Source organism: Mytilus edulis, chromosome 11, assembly GCF_963676685.1.
Source record: "Mytilus edulis chromosome 11, xbMytEdul2.2, whole genome shotgun sequence".
Taxonomy (NCBI): domain Eukaryota; kingdom Metazoa; phylum Mollusca; class Bivalvia; order Mytilida; family Mytilidae; genus Mytilus; species Mytilus edulis.
Window position 1 is genome coordinate 19,257,786 of NC_092354.1, and position 16,663 is coordinate 19,274,448.

Below are 16,663 nucleotides of genomic sequence, written 5' to 3' on the forward strand. Positions count from 1 at the left end.
ACAAGTGCCACGTGTGGAGCAGGTTCTGTTTACCTTTTCCGGATCACATGATCATGAGATCACCCCCTTTACTTTATTGGGTTAGTGTTGCTTAGTTTGTTTTGTCTATGTTATATGTTTGTGTACTAAACTTTGTCTGTTTGTCTTTTTTTTAAACCATGACGGTGTCAGTTTATTTTTGGTTTATGAATTTCAATGTCCCTTTTGTATTTGTCGCCCCTCTATTGTCAGTTCTTTGTAGTTTTTTACTCTTTGAATAAGCTGCTTTTTATCAATCTTATAGAACAGACAATTGTACATATCAAATAGGATTGAATGAAATACGAACACTTATAGTTGTACAAATATCGGAATTTGATGGGATTGTCATGAAAGTGAGACGTAAAGCGCTGTAAAAAAAGGTTTAATCCACCATTTCTACATTTGAAAATGCCTGTACCAAGTCAGGAATATGACAGTTGTTGTCCATTCGTCTGATGTGTTTTATCTCTAGATTTTGCCATATCATTAGGGACTTTCCGTTTTGAGTTTTGAGTTCAATATTTTTATGATTTTACTTTTTACAAACAATAATGGAGGTGTTCAAAGATTATAAGCGTATATATCTAAATCTACAGAGTAGCGTTACGGGAGATGATTCAGATATCTTTTTGACTGCACTTAATCTTTCCTTTTAGATTATATTAATTTTGTTTATCTTCCTTGACATATTTTTGATTTGTTTTATAGTGATTATGATTATAACAAAATGTTGACTGCCGTACCCCTGTTGTGACATTTTTACTACCTATTATGACTGTTTGTTTTGTGTATTTGATTAGGGACTTTCCTATATGAATTTTCGTTGGAGATTATGTTTTGTGAATAGGTGTCTCATAATCTATTATGCCCCATCTTTTAATTTTTACTTTTAATTTTTATAAAAGAAAAATTAGATTTGTTATACAAACAAAATATTTATTCAAGTACATCATTCAAAGTAACACTATATTTTAAGTAGAACACATCTATTAAGTTGAAAAATGAGGATAGTCCGAAGACTCTTAGGATTTAATGTCTCTTAAGGCACTTGAACTAATTCATATATTGTTGAACAACGTGACAAAATATACTATAAAGTTGTAAAGCCATGCATTTCTATAAACACGGAAGTAATATTCAATACTTCACGCATTGGTTCTTTGTTTCACATTGGGAGACAAATTGAAAAAAGTGACGTTATCATTGGAAATGGGCGACCAAGTTGAACTTGTAAACATTTTTCAGACTGAACATTTTCAAAGTAGTGATCATTTTCGGGAAACTGTTTTGAATAATAAACTTTCTGAATTTCATAAGGCGAGTAGAAAAAGGGATAAATTAATTCTAGCCTTTATTATTGTGCAGTTATTTTGTGTTTTACTAGCAGTAGCTGTCAATTTTGTATATTTGAATGGTAAGTATATTTCTAAACGTATTTGTTATTTCAGAAACCTTTTTTTGAATTTGTTCATACCAGTATCAAAGTAACTTATATAGATGTTCATTATTGCCTGACGATCTACGTAAAGATTCATAGACATACACAAGAAAATAAAACATCAAAAATTGGCAGAACAGTCACTGTGTCATCGAAATTTTACGTTTTAACATACTTTTAGTATTATTATTATAAAATCATATATTTCGACGGTCAAGGTTGTAAGAGAAGGCAGAGATGTCTGTCCTGTGGCAGAAACTGATTGAGTCCAAAAAAAAACTTAAAGTTCAAAATCGTTCATAGGTCTTTTGATGGGCACTAGCTGTCAAATTCATGTTCCAAGATTAAACTCAAATTCTCGTATTTATTTATAATAAAGTTAAACAAACAATTGACAGGACATGCGCTCGATAAAATGTTTCGTATGTATTATAGTCTTGCCATTTAAACAACTATCGAGTTGATCACTGAAGACCTTCGGTGGTCATATAAGCGATATATGCGATATACAAATAAATATACATATAACTAAAAGGCAAACTTGTGCAATCGGATTTTTCTTTTTCTATATCTGTTTGAGTTCATTTTAGATTTTAAATATATATGATAATCACTTGTAAGTGAATAATTCATCATCAATATTTTCGCATGTTTTGACAAAATTGAACCATACTGGCCGGTAATAGCGAATTATTATTTCAATATTTCACTTTCATTTATTATTGAACAAAAACAATTGTTTTATATATCTTGAATCTAGTGCCCCTTTAATACCATTTTTTCCATATACAATTATATATTTTCTTAACTGTAACAAATTCTACAAATGTAAAGCAATCAAACAAGTTAATTGTTGTTCGGTCATTTGTTGAACAACTTTTTATATTGTGCTTCTTCGTTTAGATATTTTCTTAAATTATCTATTATTAATAATAATCTATTCCAGATAAAATAAAAAACAGTGTGAGACTAGAAAAGCAGATACAAGTATTGACAAGTAATACTTCGAAACTTACAAGTTTAGACAAACAATTATCATGTAAGTTAATATAAACTACAAGTTCAGACAAACCCCGCCACATCATTTATGTATGTGCCTGTCCAAGGTCAGGAGCCTGTAATTCAGTGGTTGTTGTTTGTTTACGTGTCACATAAATATGTTTTTCGTTCATTTTTTTTTTTATAAATAAGGCCGTTAGTTTTCTCCTTTGAATTGTTTTACATTGTCATATCGGGGCCTTTTATAGCTGACAATGCGGTATGGTCTTTGCTCATTGCTGAAGGCCGTACGGTGTCCTACAGTTGTTAATGTCTGTGTCATTTTGGTTTCTTGTGGACAGTTTTCTCATTGGCAATCATATCACATCTTTTTTTTTTTTATAAACAAGGTCAAATATTATGTAAGTTAATATAAACTACAAGTTCAGACAATCAAGGTCAATTATCATGTAAATTCATATAAACTATAGGTCATACAAACAAGGTCATTTAGCATGGAAGCTAATATAAACTACAAGTTTAGACAAACAAAGTCAATTATCATGTAGATTAATATAAACTACAAGTTCTGATAAACAAGGGCATTTAGCATCTACACAGGCAAAATTTGATTACATCAATTTCACATAAATCTCACATGAAATTCACATGAAAAATTTCACGTGTGAATCACCTCATCCGAGCTTATACATGAAATTCGTTTGAAAATTTGATGTAAAATTTTTCATATTAGTGGGAGATATTATGGACATAATTGTGCAAATCGTGATACAAGCATGAAATTTGGTATAAAGGTTAACCAAATGATAAATTTTCAAGATGGCCACCACACATATTGGAAATGACGTCATTACAAATTAGCCATTATTTGTTAATCCTTTGAAAGGTGTGTTATATGTAAAATCCAATGTTAGATTTGATAAAAAGCATATAACAGTTTATAAATTACGACTAGACGATACATTAATGAAACTTTGGATGACTTCCGGTTTCAAAATGCCGGCAAAAATGTCAAAAATTTCGATTTTTATACTTTCAAGCAATGTCACAAAGGATGTTAACCCTTGAAAGATGTGTTATAGGTATACTGCAATGTAAGTTATGATAAAACGTTAACAACAGCTCCTTGGTACGACAAAACAACACATAAATGAAGAAAAATAGTGATTTCCGGTTCCAAATTGGAGGCAAATACGTAGAAAATATTTTAATGATCTTCATCAACTTAACAAGTAATAACACTCTTTCTTAAGTTAAAATGCCTAGTTTGGTTAGAAAGACAGGTTGCTCGTCTTATAATTATCTGACAGTTGCCTATACAACAACCCGTACAAGGAAGGCCAGAACAGTAGCATATGCGGTCACAAACACAGCTGGATATTTGTTTCCGCATTTCAAAAGTTCCTGACACGAGGATGCAACGGCAGTCAAAGAAGTCCATTTTGGTTTCCAACTGTCATTGATTCTTTCTTTCATCCAACCCCAGTGTTCATGACTTGGTACATTTACCTGTCGAATACATGAATCAGGCTGAACCCAAACAACTCCCTCTTTATTTACTTCTCTTTTGATGTGCTCTGGAAAAGAACAATTCACATCGTGCCTCACTTCATGCTTAAGCCAAAAAAAAAGTCCTTTACATCTGGAAAACCTTCCATTGTTAGCCAAGGTGACCTCTTCCCTTGCCCACGACAATTCCACAAAGTGTCATATCCACTGAATGCATGGACAAAAGGAAGGGCAGTTACACAGGGACCAAACGCATGTGATATGTCACGTACAGGAAGCCATCAAAAATCTTTATTCCTTCCATAACCTATCCACAATGTGTTCTAACTAGTTTTGCTATTGCTGCAATTCTTGATACTATTGCATCTGTGTCAGTACTACACTTCTCATTATCATGCCGAATAGGGACACACATTCGTGTATCTGCTTCTTCATGATTACAAGGGGTAGATAGGAAGTATCCTTATTAAAATTGCAAAGAATATTTTCACCATGAGTAACATACACATTTTTATTAGTCTCTTAAGAAACTTGAAAAATTTCGTTTCGTTGTCATCTTCACAGAGAAAACTACTCCAAACCATTGGTGTTCTACCAGAACCAACACCTTTCCATCTGGCACAAAAAAATCTTGCCTTTGTCTTGTCACAGCCTTTAAATTATTCATTTAATAAACATCAAATACAATGTCTACTCTTGAATACTTATCGATGCAAGATTATATGTAAGGAAGTATGACATTATTTGCATAATCATCAACTATATTTGCCCAACTTTGTGACCTGGAATGAACCATTGCTGCCACACCGACGATAAATGCGTCCGAATTTGGATCAGCAAATCGCAGAATGTTTCAAGTAAACCCATTTGCAGCGATTTAATACCACTATTTCAAGAAACATCATGCGATAAAGACGGAGGAGCAGTTTTGTTTTTATGGATAAAGAAATATTCCAAGTAAAAGTGTCTACTGTGACAAGAAATGAAAAGTCTAGAAAAGTTTCCCAATCATTTTCAAGGTTTCTCTAGTTATGTTTTTGACAAAGACGTTTCCAGTGTCAATTTGCGGCCAAAATAGGAAGTTGTTATTTTTTATTCGGTTATAAAAAGCAGGTTCTCCTTCGTTTTGCATTTGGTTCAAAAGATCTTCGTATTGTTTGGACCAATATCTTGGAGTTTATTTACATATCTTACCTGTTCAACAATTTCCTAAATGGAGTATTTTTGTAGAGTCTTCATTAGGTCGTTCATCTGTTAAAGAATGACCCAAACCACAAGATCTTCCAAATTTATTCTCTAGTATACTGACTCCATACATCCACTTGCTTAAATGGGATCTTCGGTTAATCCTAAAGCACCATTATCGCCCTTCACATCGAGCATAATATTAAAATCAGAAGAAGTTCTTATTTTATAATTGAACGCCAGGTATGAAACTGTGGTCGAGATGACTCTATTTCTTTACACCAGTCTTTAAAATCATTGAACGTCACAGAGCCATGACATAATTATATATTCTGAGTTTAGCTTTCATAATCCGAAATTAACAGTTCAAGCAAAATACATGCAGTTATCTGATGCGCCTATCTAGTCCTAGGTACATTTGAACATACATAAAAAGAATCTGCCGTTCTTGGTGTTGCAATATTGGCTTTAGTAAGACAACATGCCCATCCCCTATCACTCAAACTATTACCCCGAGTTTTATAACAAGTCATTTCAATGTGCAATCCACCAAACATGACGACAAACTTATCTTTTCCGTACAAATCAGGCCATTCCCAGTGAATATGCTTAGGCATTTCCAAAAGTGGCTGATCTGCAATTGATGTTTCTGATTCACCACATTTTCGCCTTATCCATCGAATACCCGAGAATTGCCTGGTAGTGCATATATACAAATCACTCTTGATGTCTATAAATAGTTTGCACATGCGCAAAAGTGTTAAACACGTGTGTATCATAACCTTGCAAAATGTTATTAAACCAATTCATAATATCATTAGAAATCCAAAAACACTAAATATATAGTAAATAGTTCAAATGATTTTGAAAGAATTTTGTAATATTTTCGCGTATGCGCAAATACTGGAAATGTCAAATATTCATTTTTAATAAATATATGATGTAAGGAAGGTAGCCGCCAAAACCTGATGATTGTTTTTTACCAAAAGAAAATTTTTCCAGAAAAATCAATATTTTCAAACTGAAGAAAACAGCCATTTTAGAAAATGGCTGTGGCCATCTTCAAAAAAATATTTTTTTTAATGGCCAGCAGCTATTTCTTAAAAAGTATATATTAATGATGCTTTGTGGTCATTTTCATGCTTGTATCACCATTTGCGCTGTTCCCTCGATTTTGCTTGCTAATATCTTCAACTATATGAATTTGACAAGACATCTACAACCCAAAAAATTGATATTTTCATGATTTGCATTAAATTTCAAAATTTAGATATTATTTGAATTACTCTATTTTAAAAATTCATGTGATTTTGACATGAACAAAATTTACGTGATTTTCATGTGAAATTCGCATGAGTTTCACATGATATTCACGTGAAACTCACAAAAAAAACAAAAAAAAACTCGTTTGAGGTGAAATTCATTTGAGATTCACATAAATGAAATTCACGTGAAATTCATGTAAGTGAAAAAATTTGCCTGTGTAGGTAAATATAAACTACAAGTTTAAACAAAGGTCAATTGTCATATAAGCTAATGTGAACTTATATGAAATAATTATCTTCAATGTTTCAGTACGAAGATAACTGAAAATTTTCTCGGCAACTTCAGACAAAAAGCAATATATCATTAAAAACACACATGTGATACCGATTATCTGGCTAATGTCACATGTTTTTGGATCAGCAAATCAATGTAAAGATTGAAACAAAACTTTCAGCGAACTCAATATAAATGCAATTATAAAAAGATAAAACGCAGACCCATAAGGGATAACACTGTTCCGCAGATATTTCTATTATTTTCTTACAGTTTTGGTAATATGCTGTCTCTTTGACGATAAGCCCATACATCGTATAATTTGAAAATAATAAGGCCTCACCATTTTCATAACATTCATATAATACATTTCTTTTTATTCAAGATAACAGTGATATGAAAGACCTAATTAAGGGTGATAAAGACTCCAGAGGAAACGTAGGCAATCCGGGTGTTGGTAGTAATCAAGGCAATACTGGTAAAAAAGAAGTGAAAGGTGAAAGAGGTGAGACTGGACTGAGAGGACCAATTGGCGCATCTGGCATTAAAGGCGAAAAAGGAAACAATGGTTTGATAGGAACAAACGGTCAAATTGGAGATAAAGGTACAATTGGTGAAAAGGGGCCACGAGGGATAAATGGTCGAAAAGGAGAAAAAGGCATAAAAGGCGAAAAGGGACCAATCGGAGAAAAAGGCGTATCAGGCGAAAAGGGACCAAATGGAGATAACGGAATAATTGGAGAAAAGGGATCAACAGGGATAAGAGGACCAATGGGAGATAAAGGCATAACAGGTGAAAAGGGACCAATGGGGGATAAAGGAACAGTTGGTGAAAGGGGACTAACAGGAATTAGAGGACCATTGGGAGATAAGGGCAAAAAAGGAACAGTTGGAGATAAAGGCCAAAATGGTGCAAAAGGTATAGACGCAGACAAAGGAACAGCTGGTGCTAAAGGTACAGAGGGTCAAAAAGGTTCAAAAGGCGAGATGGGATCACCTGGTATTATTGGTCCTACAGGAAACAAAGGTGAAAATGGCGCAAAGGGAGTCACTGGTGTTAAAGGTCTTATGGGAGAAAATGGACTACCTGGCTTAAAAGGGGAACATGGCGAAAACGGTATCAATGGAAACAAGGGAACTACAGGACAGAAAGGTGCTATTGGCGACAATGGACAAAAAGGTACAATTATACACAAATCAATAAAGGCTTAGCACATTCAAATTGACATATTTGTACTTAAGACAAAGTTAAGTATAAAGTGTATTGATAATGATTAGAATAGTAGAAACCACTTTTGATACCTATAAATATCACGAAAACATTTGATGATGGTTTTCAAGCCGAACGTTCACATTTGTGATGAACATGAGAACCAAAAGGCACCTATCAATTTCGCTAGCGGCAGTGTCCAGTAAAATTACAAATATATTGAAATTCGAGGAAAATTCAAAACGAAAAGATCTTAATCAAATGGCAAAATAAGATAAAACACATCATACGAACTAATAACAACTGTCATATTCCTGACTTGGTACAGGCATTTTCTGATATAAAAAAAAAATGATTGAACCTGGTTTTAAAGGCCAACCTCTCGATCCCTTGTGTGACAATCGCGTCAAATTTTATTATATTGACAACGATGTGTGGACAAAACAGACATAATAGGTAAAATTTGCAAAATAGGGTTACAGTAGTCATCACAATGTGACGATCTCAATCAAATTAAAACCAAACAAATATTTAACAAAGAAGCAAATAAAAGCATATATCAAATAATTGTATACTTTTCTTACCAGTTATCAAAGGTACAAGGCTTTTAATTTGATACGCCACACGCGTTTAACCTATATTATTACTCATCTGTGAAGCTCAGATCAAAAAAGATATAAAACCAAACAAGTACAAATTTGAAGGGCATTCAAGACCCCAAATTCAAAAACGTTGTACCAAATACGTCAAAGGTTATCTCTGCCTGGAATACGAAAATCCTTAGTATTATGAAAAAAACATACTTTTGATACCCTGGCTTGTTGAAATATGTTGAATGTTTCGGACGTTGATTTCATCCATTTGAACCAGAATTCCATTTAGTTGACAAAATTGACAGCTATCCATAAACAGATAAAACGAAAAACAACTGTATTGTTAAAGTCATTTTCCGAAGAAAAAAAACCCACGACAACATAGTAAACTAATGACTAAGCAAATAGAAACAAATAGACACAAATCATTTATTCATTACGGATAATAAATCAACCCATCATAGCTATCAGGATTGTGTGTTTGCGGAAGACACATATTTCGTTTTAAAAAGACTCATCAGTGACGCTCGATTATACAAAAAAAATGTCAAGAAGGCAAAACAATGTACATAGTTGATGGGCATTGAAGACTCCAAATATCAAAACGTTGTATCAAATACGTCAAAGGTTATCTATGCCTGGAATACGAAAATCCTTAGTATTATGAAAAAATCATGCTTTTGATGCCCTGGCTTGTTGAAATATGTTGCATGTTTCGAACGCTGATTTCATCCATTTGAACCAGAATAAAGTTAATGGATTGCATATGTGAAAGACACAGTTTTCTTCAATGTATGGTACGAATTCATCATTTAACATATCTGGATTGTAGGAGCAGGCGGAGAAAAGGGTGAAATGGGAAAGTCCGGGGAACCAGGTATGTCCTTGATAAATACAATGTTTAAGATCTTTAAACGTTTATATCAATACTTTGTTCGATGAGTGGTTCAGAATTAATCTTCATTTAAATGCATGCAAAGGAACAGACCGAAAACAGCACAATTTACACATTTATCTAAAAGCATAAACAGAAGCAGTTGTGTTACTGGTGCGTTATTTTATGTTACTCAATTGTAGGAGCAATCGGCGAAAAGAACTATTTAACATTTGCGATTTCGGGTCCTTTTATAGCTGATTATGAGGTGTGGGCATTGCTCATCATGCTCATTGTTGAAGACCGTACGATAATTTATAGCTGTTAACTTCCGTGTAATTTGTTTCTCGTGGAGAGTTGTCTCGTTGGCAGTCATACCAGTATTTCTTTTTTATCACTTTCAGATGCATTAAATAGTTATTACTATACGTGTAGGTTGCATTTCTGAAAATATTGACAATGCAATTTCCCATAGGAACTCCTTTTACGACAAAAACTGTACCACTTTTACTATGAAGTTTTGAATTTTTTTATCCTAGAATTGAAAGTTCATATGCATCACAATTTTTTTCAAAGGTCAAAATATAGGGCTGTGCGGCATATTTTAAACGTTTATATGCCCTGAACTTGAGTTTAAACTAACACTAATTTTTCTAACTACCCCCACATCTAATGAAAGGTTACCACAGATTTCAATTTTAACAATATGCACATGTTTATTTACTGGTAACATTCCCAAGTTATGTCTCTGTGAGATGGAACACATAGAGCATAACTGGGAACCAGTATGTAAACAAAATTAATTTTCTATGAATATGCAAGTTCTCCCCAAAAGAGGCGTGTTTTCAGAAACAGCTGTATTGACAAAGTGCAACCTGTAAGCATCACAGTTTAATTACGAATATATGTTTTCACAGCTAAGAAAATGACCTGTGGATCTGGTTGGGGGCAGTTTATGGGAAGTTGTTATAACTTTCAACTGAATTCAAGAAAGACTTGGAATGATGCAAAAGTAAGTTTAATGGAATAAATATAAAAAAAACATTGTAAAAATTTAACATGTTTAATGTCTACCTTTTTTAAAAGCCACCCATCCTCATGGACAACATTTGATAGTGGATATGGTAAGGGTCGGTTGCTATTACTTTCAATTGTATTAGAAAAAGAAATAGAATGAAGGAAAAGGAAGTTTGAATACATTATAAACCAATACACAATATGAAGTCTCCTTTTTTTAGCATTCATCACCAGGGACAACATTTGAAATCTATTTTTTACAGTTATATAGATCTGATAGTGTCAGTTGTTATAACTTTCAATTGAATTTAAAAAAAAAACATGGAATGAAACAAAAGTAAGTTTGAATGCAATATATATCAATATAAAATATGTAATCTCAATTTTTGTAAGGCATTCATCTCCAAGAACAACATTTGAAATCTTATTGAAATGAATAATTAAAAAGCTAGCATTATCGTTTTGATATAAAGGTCGTGTTCTCTCATTCCACAATTCAAACTTTGATTCAAATATTATCACTTAACTAGTATATATTTGTTTAGGGGCCAGCTGAAGGACGCCTCCGGGTGCGGGAATTTCTCGCTACATTGAAGACCTCTTAGTGACCTACTGCTGTTGGTTTTTTTCCTACGGTCGGGTTGTTGTCTCTTTGACACATTCCCCATCCCCATTTCCATTCTCAATTTTATTTGATGGTTGCTTTAGAAACACATGTCCCATAAATTATGAAATAAAAGATCTGAGAGACATAGTTATGTCTGTTTTATATGTTGACTGATATCTATAAAGAAAAGACACAATTTTACTACCAAAAAGATGATTACTTATGTTTAACAGTAAATGTGATTTTTCTGGAGCTTGCGTTATACAAGGAAACTATGAAACAATGGATTTTTGAGTTGGATAGTCTGTTTAATATCATCAATTTTATTTAACAAATAAACACCAAACAAACAAACAAACAACAACATGGATGACAAAGACTTGAATTTGATATACAGTTAAAAACTGATACAGAACCTCATAGATTTCAGACAAACATGTCGAATCTCAACAAACTCCCATGTGTTTCTGAATGGTAGGCAGTTTCCACTACAAATGTTCATGTTATTTTATTTTAAGTTATGTCAACATATAATCAGACTAATTTTTATATATGCTTTATCTTAATTGTTTAAGACAGACTGTCAGAGGAAAGGAGGATTCCTTGTAAAAATTGAGGATTTTGTTGAGAACTGGTTTTTGAAATCATTTGTCAATGGTAAGTTTATCACAAATTATCAATATCCTCCGAGGGGCCTCGGTAGCCGAGTGGTCTAATTATTTACTACTGTAATCACTAGCGAGTCAACACTGAAGTTGTGAGTACGAACCCCGCTCGTGCTGGTGTACTCGACTCCAATCTTAATTAATTGCAAATGTCGGTGGTTTATCCCGGGCACTCCGACTTCCTATACCAATAACAGCCACGGCCACGAAATATCCTAAATGCGGTGCTAAAAAATCAAAACTTCAAATCAAAAATCAATATCCTTCGTACGAACAAAAGCATGTAATTTTTGTTATCATTAAAATGATATTTGTCTTTTTATGTTAACTTTGTGTATAGTCATTTTGTAAATTCTTCCCTCGCAAGGAACACATTTTATAATTGCTGACATCACTATGTATGTTAGCAGCGCCGTGTTAGCATGACTGCATAAGGACTATTTATTCCTAAAGGAAACATCCACCTCCATGATATTAGCAATTTTGTATTTCTACAACACTGTAATCGTTGCTGTAACATTAACTAAGCATTCCCTACAAGCCTCTGAACCATCGGAAATTCGCATTTTATAGATAAATAACTTTGAAATAAGTTTCTTTCTTATAAATTTTAAAGTAAGATGTCGAAAACGTATTCCCAATGGAGTAGCTTTACGAGGGACCGTATTGACCCTAAATACATTGAAGCTATATATAATAGCAAAACAAAATAACTCAACAAAATATCTCATAAATATCTGACAAATACAAATCCAGCAAATTATATCCCATTAGAAACTTCATAACGTCAAACAATTTTGAGTTTGTTCTCTAATCGACAAATGCCACAGAGAAGAACCACTATATTTATTATTTGAATGTGTATCTCACCAACTTGCATCTTTTTATAACAAATTTATTTGGGACGGAGGGTGTGGTTAATGATCTTCAGAAGAATACAAAACATACAACTACATAAAAACTAATAATGTACCTGAAAAACTAGACACATATCATACTAGTGACAATGTTAACATTATATATCTCAGGTTCAACAACTCAATGTTCATCTCTTTATCGAACATCTCGATTTTGAACAGTTAAATATATATACCTTTTCATCGAAAATCTCGAGTTCTAACCGTTGAATATATACATATGTTTTCATGGAACATCTCGGGTTTTAACAGTTAAATGTATATCTCTTCATCATCATTTGATTTTTAACAGTAAAATATATATATCCTTTCATTAAACATCTCGGGTTTTAACAGCTAAATGTAGATCCCTGCATCGCACATGTTATCGAGGGCATGGTATTTTAACTTTGTTTAATTGTATTTCAGGCGGAAGTGTATGGATTGGAGCACATGATTCAACTCGAGAATCTCGTTTTATATGGGTGTCTGACAATACGCCGGTTACATTTACTGATTGGAGTACTAACCAGCCGGATAATTGGAGAAATGGTGAAGACTGTGTTCATTTTCATAGTTCGACAAATAAATGGAATGACGCCGGATGTTTGCACAAAATGGGATACATTTGTGAAAAACATTAAATGCAAATACAATTAGATGCTATAGACAGAAGATAGTTGAATTTATAGAAAGTTGTTCATTATGTATATGCCTCATGATACTACTGTATTTTCCTTCGTTTTTTCTTCTCTTTAAAACGAAATACTTATCATTGATCAGTAAAATTTGAGATCAGATATAATTCAAATTCAAATGTTCCAAACAAAAACATGAGATATCCCCCTCCTTGTCCTTGTCCTTCACCATCTCCTCCTCGTCGTCGTTTAAGCAATGTTAAGTATGGGGTTTCTAGGAAGTCATGTAGAGAAGACATATTTGAAACAGTAATCATGCTGCATAAATCAATCTTAAGTGTACTGCTGCACTATTTTATATGCGCATTGTGTATGATTGGGACATCACAGTAAGAGAGTTACAAACGAAACACAATTAGACTTCAATTTTGCTGTTAGATTTGTTTAACTCTAGTAATCTGCGGGCCCTATACAGCTTGCTGCTTAGTTTGAGCCAGTTGAGTTACACACTTTTACAAGGATGGAGTGTTGTCTCATTGACACTCATATCCCATCTTCTTATTTCTATATACAATTTAACACTTGTTCATTAGAATTCACAATCAGTCAGGGTACAAACAGAAAACTGAAGTATAAGGTCATAACTACAAGCCAAATTTCATTCCCCCAAGCAAATGTAAATTGATTTTATATTTTTTTCTTGTTTTGTACTGTTTCACCTCTGTCTCAAGTAAAGGAAAGGGTTTGGTGACATGAAATATTTTAAACCCTGCATTCCTGAAGTGCTTGTCCCAAGTTTGTTGGTTCATGTCAGGGACTGTTAAAGCCGACTTTAAGGTATTGTTTTTTTCGAATTATTGAAGGCTGTTTTTTTTTTTTTTTATAATTACTTACATCCATTGCGATGGAACTTTGGTGGATAGGTGTCTTATTGCCTGTCTAATTTATTTTTATATTGTAGTATACTATACAATATATCGAACAGACCAGGTCCCTTTTTTATTTCTAATTAATGTGTTACATTGAAACCTGTTTAAACCAAACCTTTTTGGAACTTAAGATTGTGTTCGGTTTTGGCCGATATGCAGTTTTATCAGGTTCACAACGCATATAATTTAATAATAATTTAATATAACGGTTCTTTAAAACATGTTTGGTTTATACAGGTTCTCGGCTTATGCAGGATTCTGTGTAGCCAGGTTTTACTGTATTAAGAGGGTGTCCATGAAAAAACTAGGCAGTGGATGGCACATGACATATTTTGTTTTAAAAAAAATTTCATCTATTTCTTATCACAAATTCATTCTTTCTCAAAGTTACATTTTGTTTTTTTATTAACTACAACAAATAAAGAGAACAAAAATACATAGAAAGCACTGAAAATTCATTAAAAAGGGGAGATAGCTCCTCATTTTGTACAACATTTTGTTGCATTGTTAGTGAACTTTAAAATCATTTTCTGAGCCATCCACTGTTGATTCAAAATATCTTTGACATATATAACCTTTGTATGATTATAAACATTACATTGGAACCTAAAATCTAGTGGGAAAAAATTATGTTGTGTCACCCATATCATAGGATTTTAAAAACAAAGTATGGGATAATCTACTTCGAATTTTTCTGTTTTTCATCAAAGTAATAATAGTTCTGATAATTTTAAATTTCAAATAGTTCTCATATTTAGTAAGTAGAACATTGAGTCACCCGACACATATGCAATACAGTGGTTGCGGTGTTTATAAAAAAGTTTGTTGTGAAAGCCGTCAAAACTAACAAGCATTCTTAGATATCATTGGAAAAAACGTGACTACCTTCTGAGAAATATGTGTCTCTGACCTAACACAAAAAGGGTGGAAAAAAGTTAAAAGATAATCATGACACACTAACTTGTCTTTATCCTACATACAGCAAACATCGGAGTCAAACATACATTTTTATTGAATGAAATATGCCAAAGAGTCAATGTTTACTAAAGAAAAAAGGAAAATCACAAAATTACTGAACTCCGAGGAAAATGCAAAAAGAAAAGTCCCTAATCAATTGGCAATATCAAACACATTAACCGAATGGATAACAATGTCATATTCCTGATTTGGTACAGGCATTGTCTTATGCCGAAAATGGTGGATTGAACCTGGTTTATAGCTTGTTAAACCTTTGACTTGTATGACAGTCTAATAAAATTCCATTATATTAAACAAAACAAACAGACATTATATGGGAAAATGTCAAAAATAGCGGTACAGCAGTCAACGTTGTGTGATAATCTTAATCAGAAGGGGAATATAACTAACGACCTATGGGAGTAACACTAGAAGTCCTAGTTGATGTTAATAATTGGGTTCGAAGAGTTGGTGCGTACAAGGGTTGAAATTATATTTGTTTGGCAGGATATTGCTTTTATTAATAAAGTGTATGCCATTATATAATACCATACTCAAATCGAAACAAATTTAGTAGATACAAATATAGCTATCAGCTTAATTTTGAAAGAGAGGAGATTCGGGTGATTTATTACCCATAATGCAGAGGAAAAAATCTAAATTTGAAATATTTGTCTGATAGAATCGAATCAAATTGTAATCAGTCGTTGTATATTAAACTATAAAGCAATCACATATGAAGACTCATTATTGATGTGCAAACTTTGCTAAACATATCAATGCAGTATACACCTTCGAGTGGAGTAAATATTTATCGATATCACCATGAAATTACCTATAACCATATTAGACATATAATTGTAGGTTCCCTCTGAAAATACACTTCAACTACTTTCAACTATTTCCTCAATCGTTTTGTTTTTAACCTTATAAAGTAGATACTTTGCAATTTGCACGTTGATGGGAAATATCAAAGTCTGAATAAAACAGGGGTAATTACTGTATGATATGTAACACGTGTATGTTATTATATTAAACGCTTCAAATTTCAGAAGTTATGATGAATCTAAGGTTCTAACTCACTATTTCAAATTTGACCCCTGTTTATTCTTGTATATTCCGTCTGGTCAGATAGTGTTTTACTCGTTTTAGAAAATACACATCTTTGTTGTTCATTAGTTGTGTATAAGCGTTCCTTATTAAGAGGAATCCAAAATATGCAAACCTAACATATTTAAACAGTTATAATTAAAAAATAATTCATGGGGGCTTGAATATATCGTGATTTTACCACGGGTTGGCCCTTTATGCAAAATATTTTAGCCTGAGCGATAACGAGGGGTAAAATATCTGCATAAAGGGACAACCCGTGGTAAAATCTAGATATATTCAAGCCCCCCATGAATTATTCGATTCTGATAGGACAAATACGGCATTTTATTTGGATCGAACCGCTCTAGTTGAAGGCATTATTTGCCGTTCCCATAAATAAACGCACTATTAATTTGACGTAAAAGAACGAAGCCAACTGAATATAAAGTGACATGCTTAAACTATTTTAAATAACATATTAAGATAGGTTTGGA

At 32.9% G+C, this 16,663-nt stretch overlaps 1 protein-coding gene across 2 annotated transcripts; it reads left to right on the forward strand.

The window, feature by feature from the left end:
- The first annotated feature begins 1,076 nt into the window (after window positions 1–1,076).
- LOC139495272 (macrophage receptor MARCO-like) lies at window positions 1,077–13,235 on the forward strand. Of its 2 annotated transcripts, XM_071283547.1 has the most exons (7): window positions 1,077–1,435; window positions 2,406–2,498; window positions 7,077–7,871; window positions 9,327–9,371; window positions 10,286–10,380; window positions 11,568–11,649; window positions 12,983–13,235. In XM_071283547.1, exons 1-7 carry the CDS (start codon window positions 1,231–1,233, stop codon window positions 13,195–13,197), a joined length of 1,530 nt encoding a protein of 509 aa, XP_071139648.1. In that variant the 5' UTR covers window positions 1,077–1,230; the 3' UTR covers window positions 13,198–13,235. The 2 variants fall into 2 exon arrangements, with proteins under 2 accessions (XP_071139648.1, XP_071139649.1); XM_071283548.1 differs by lacking the exon at window positions 2,406–2,498 and having other exon boundaries at window positions 1,099–1,435.
- Window positions 13,236–16,663: the final 3,428 nt, after the last annotated feature.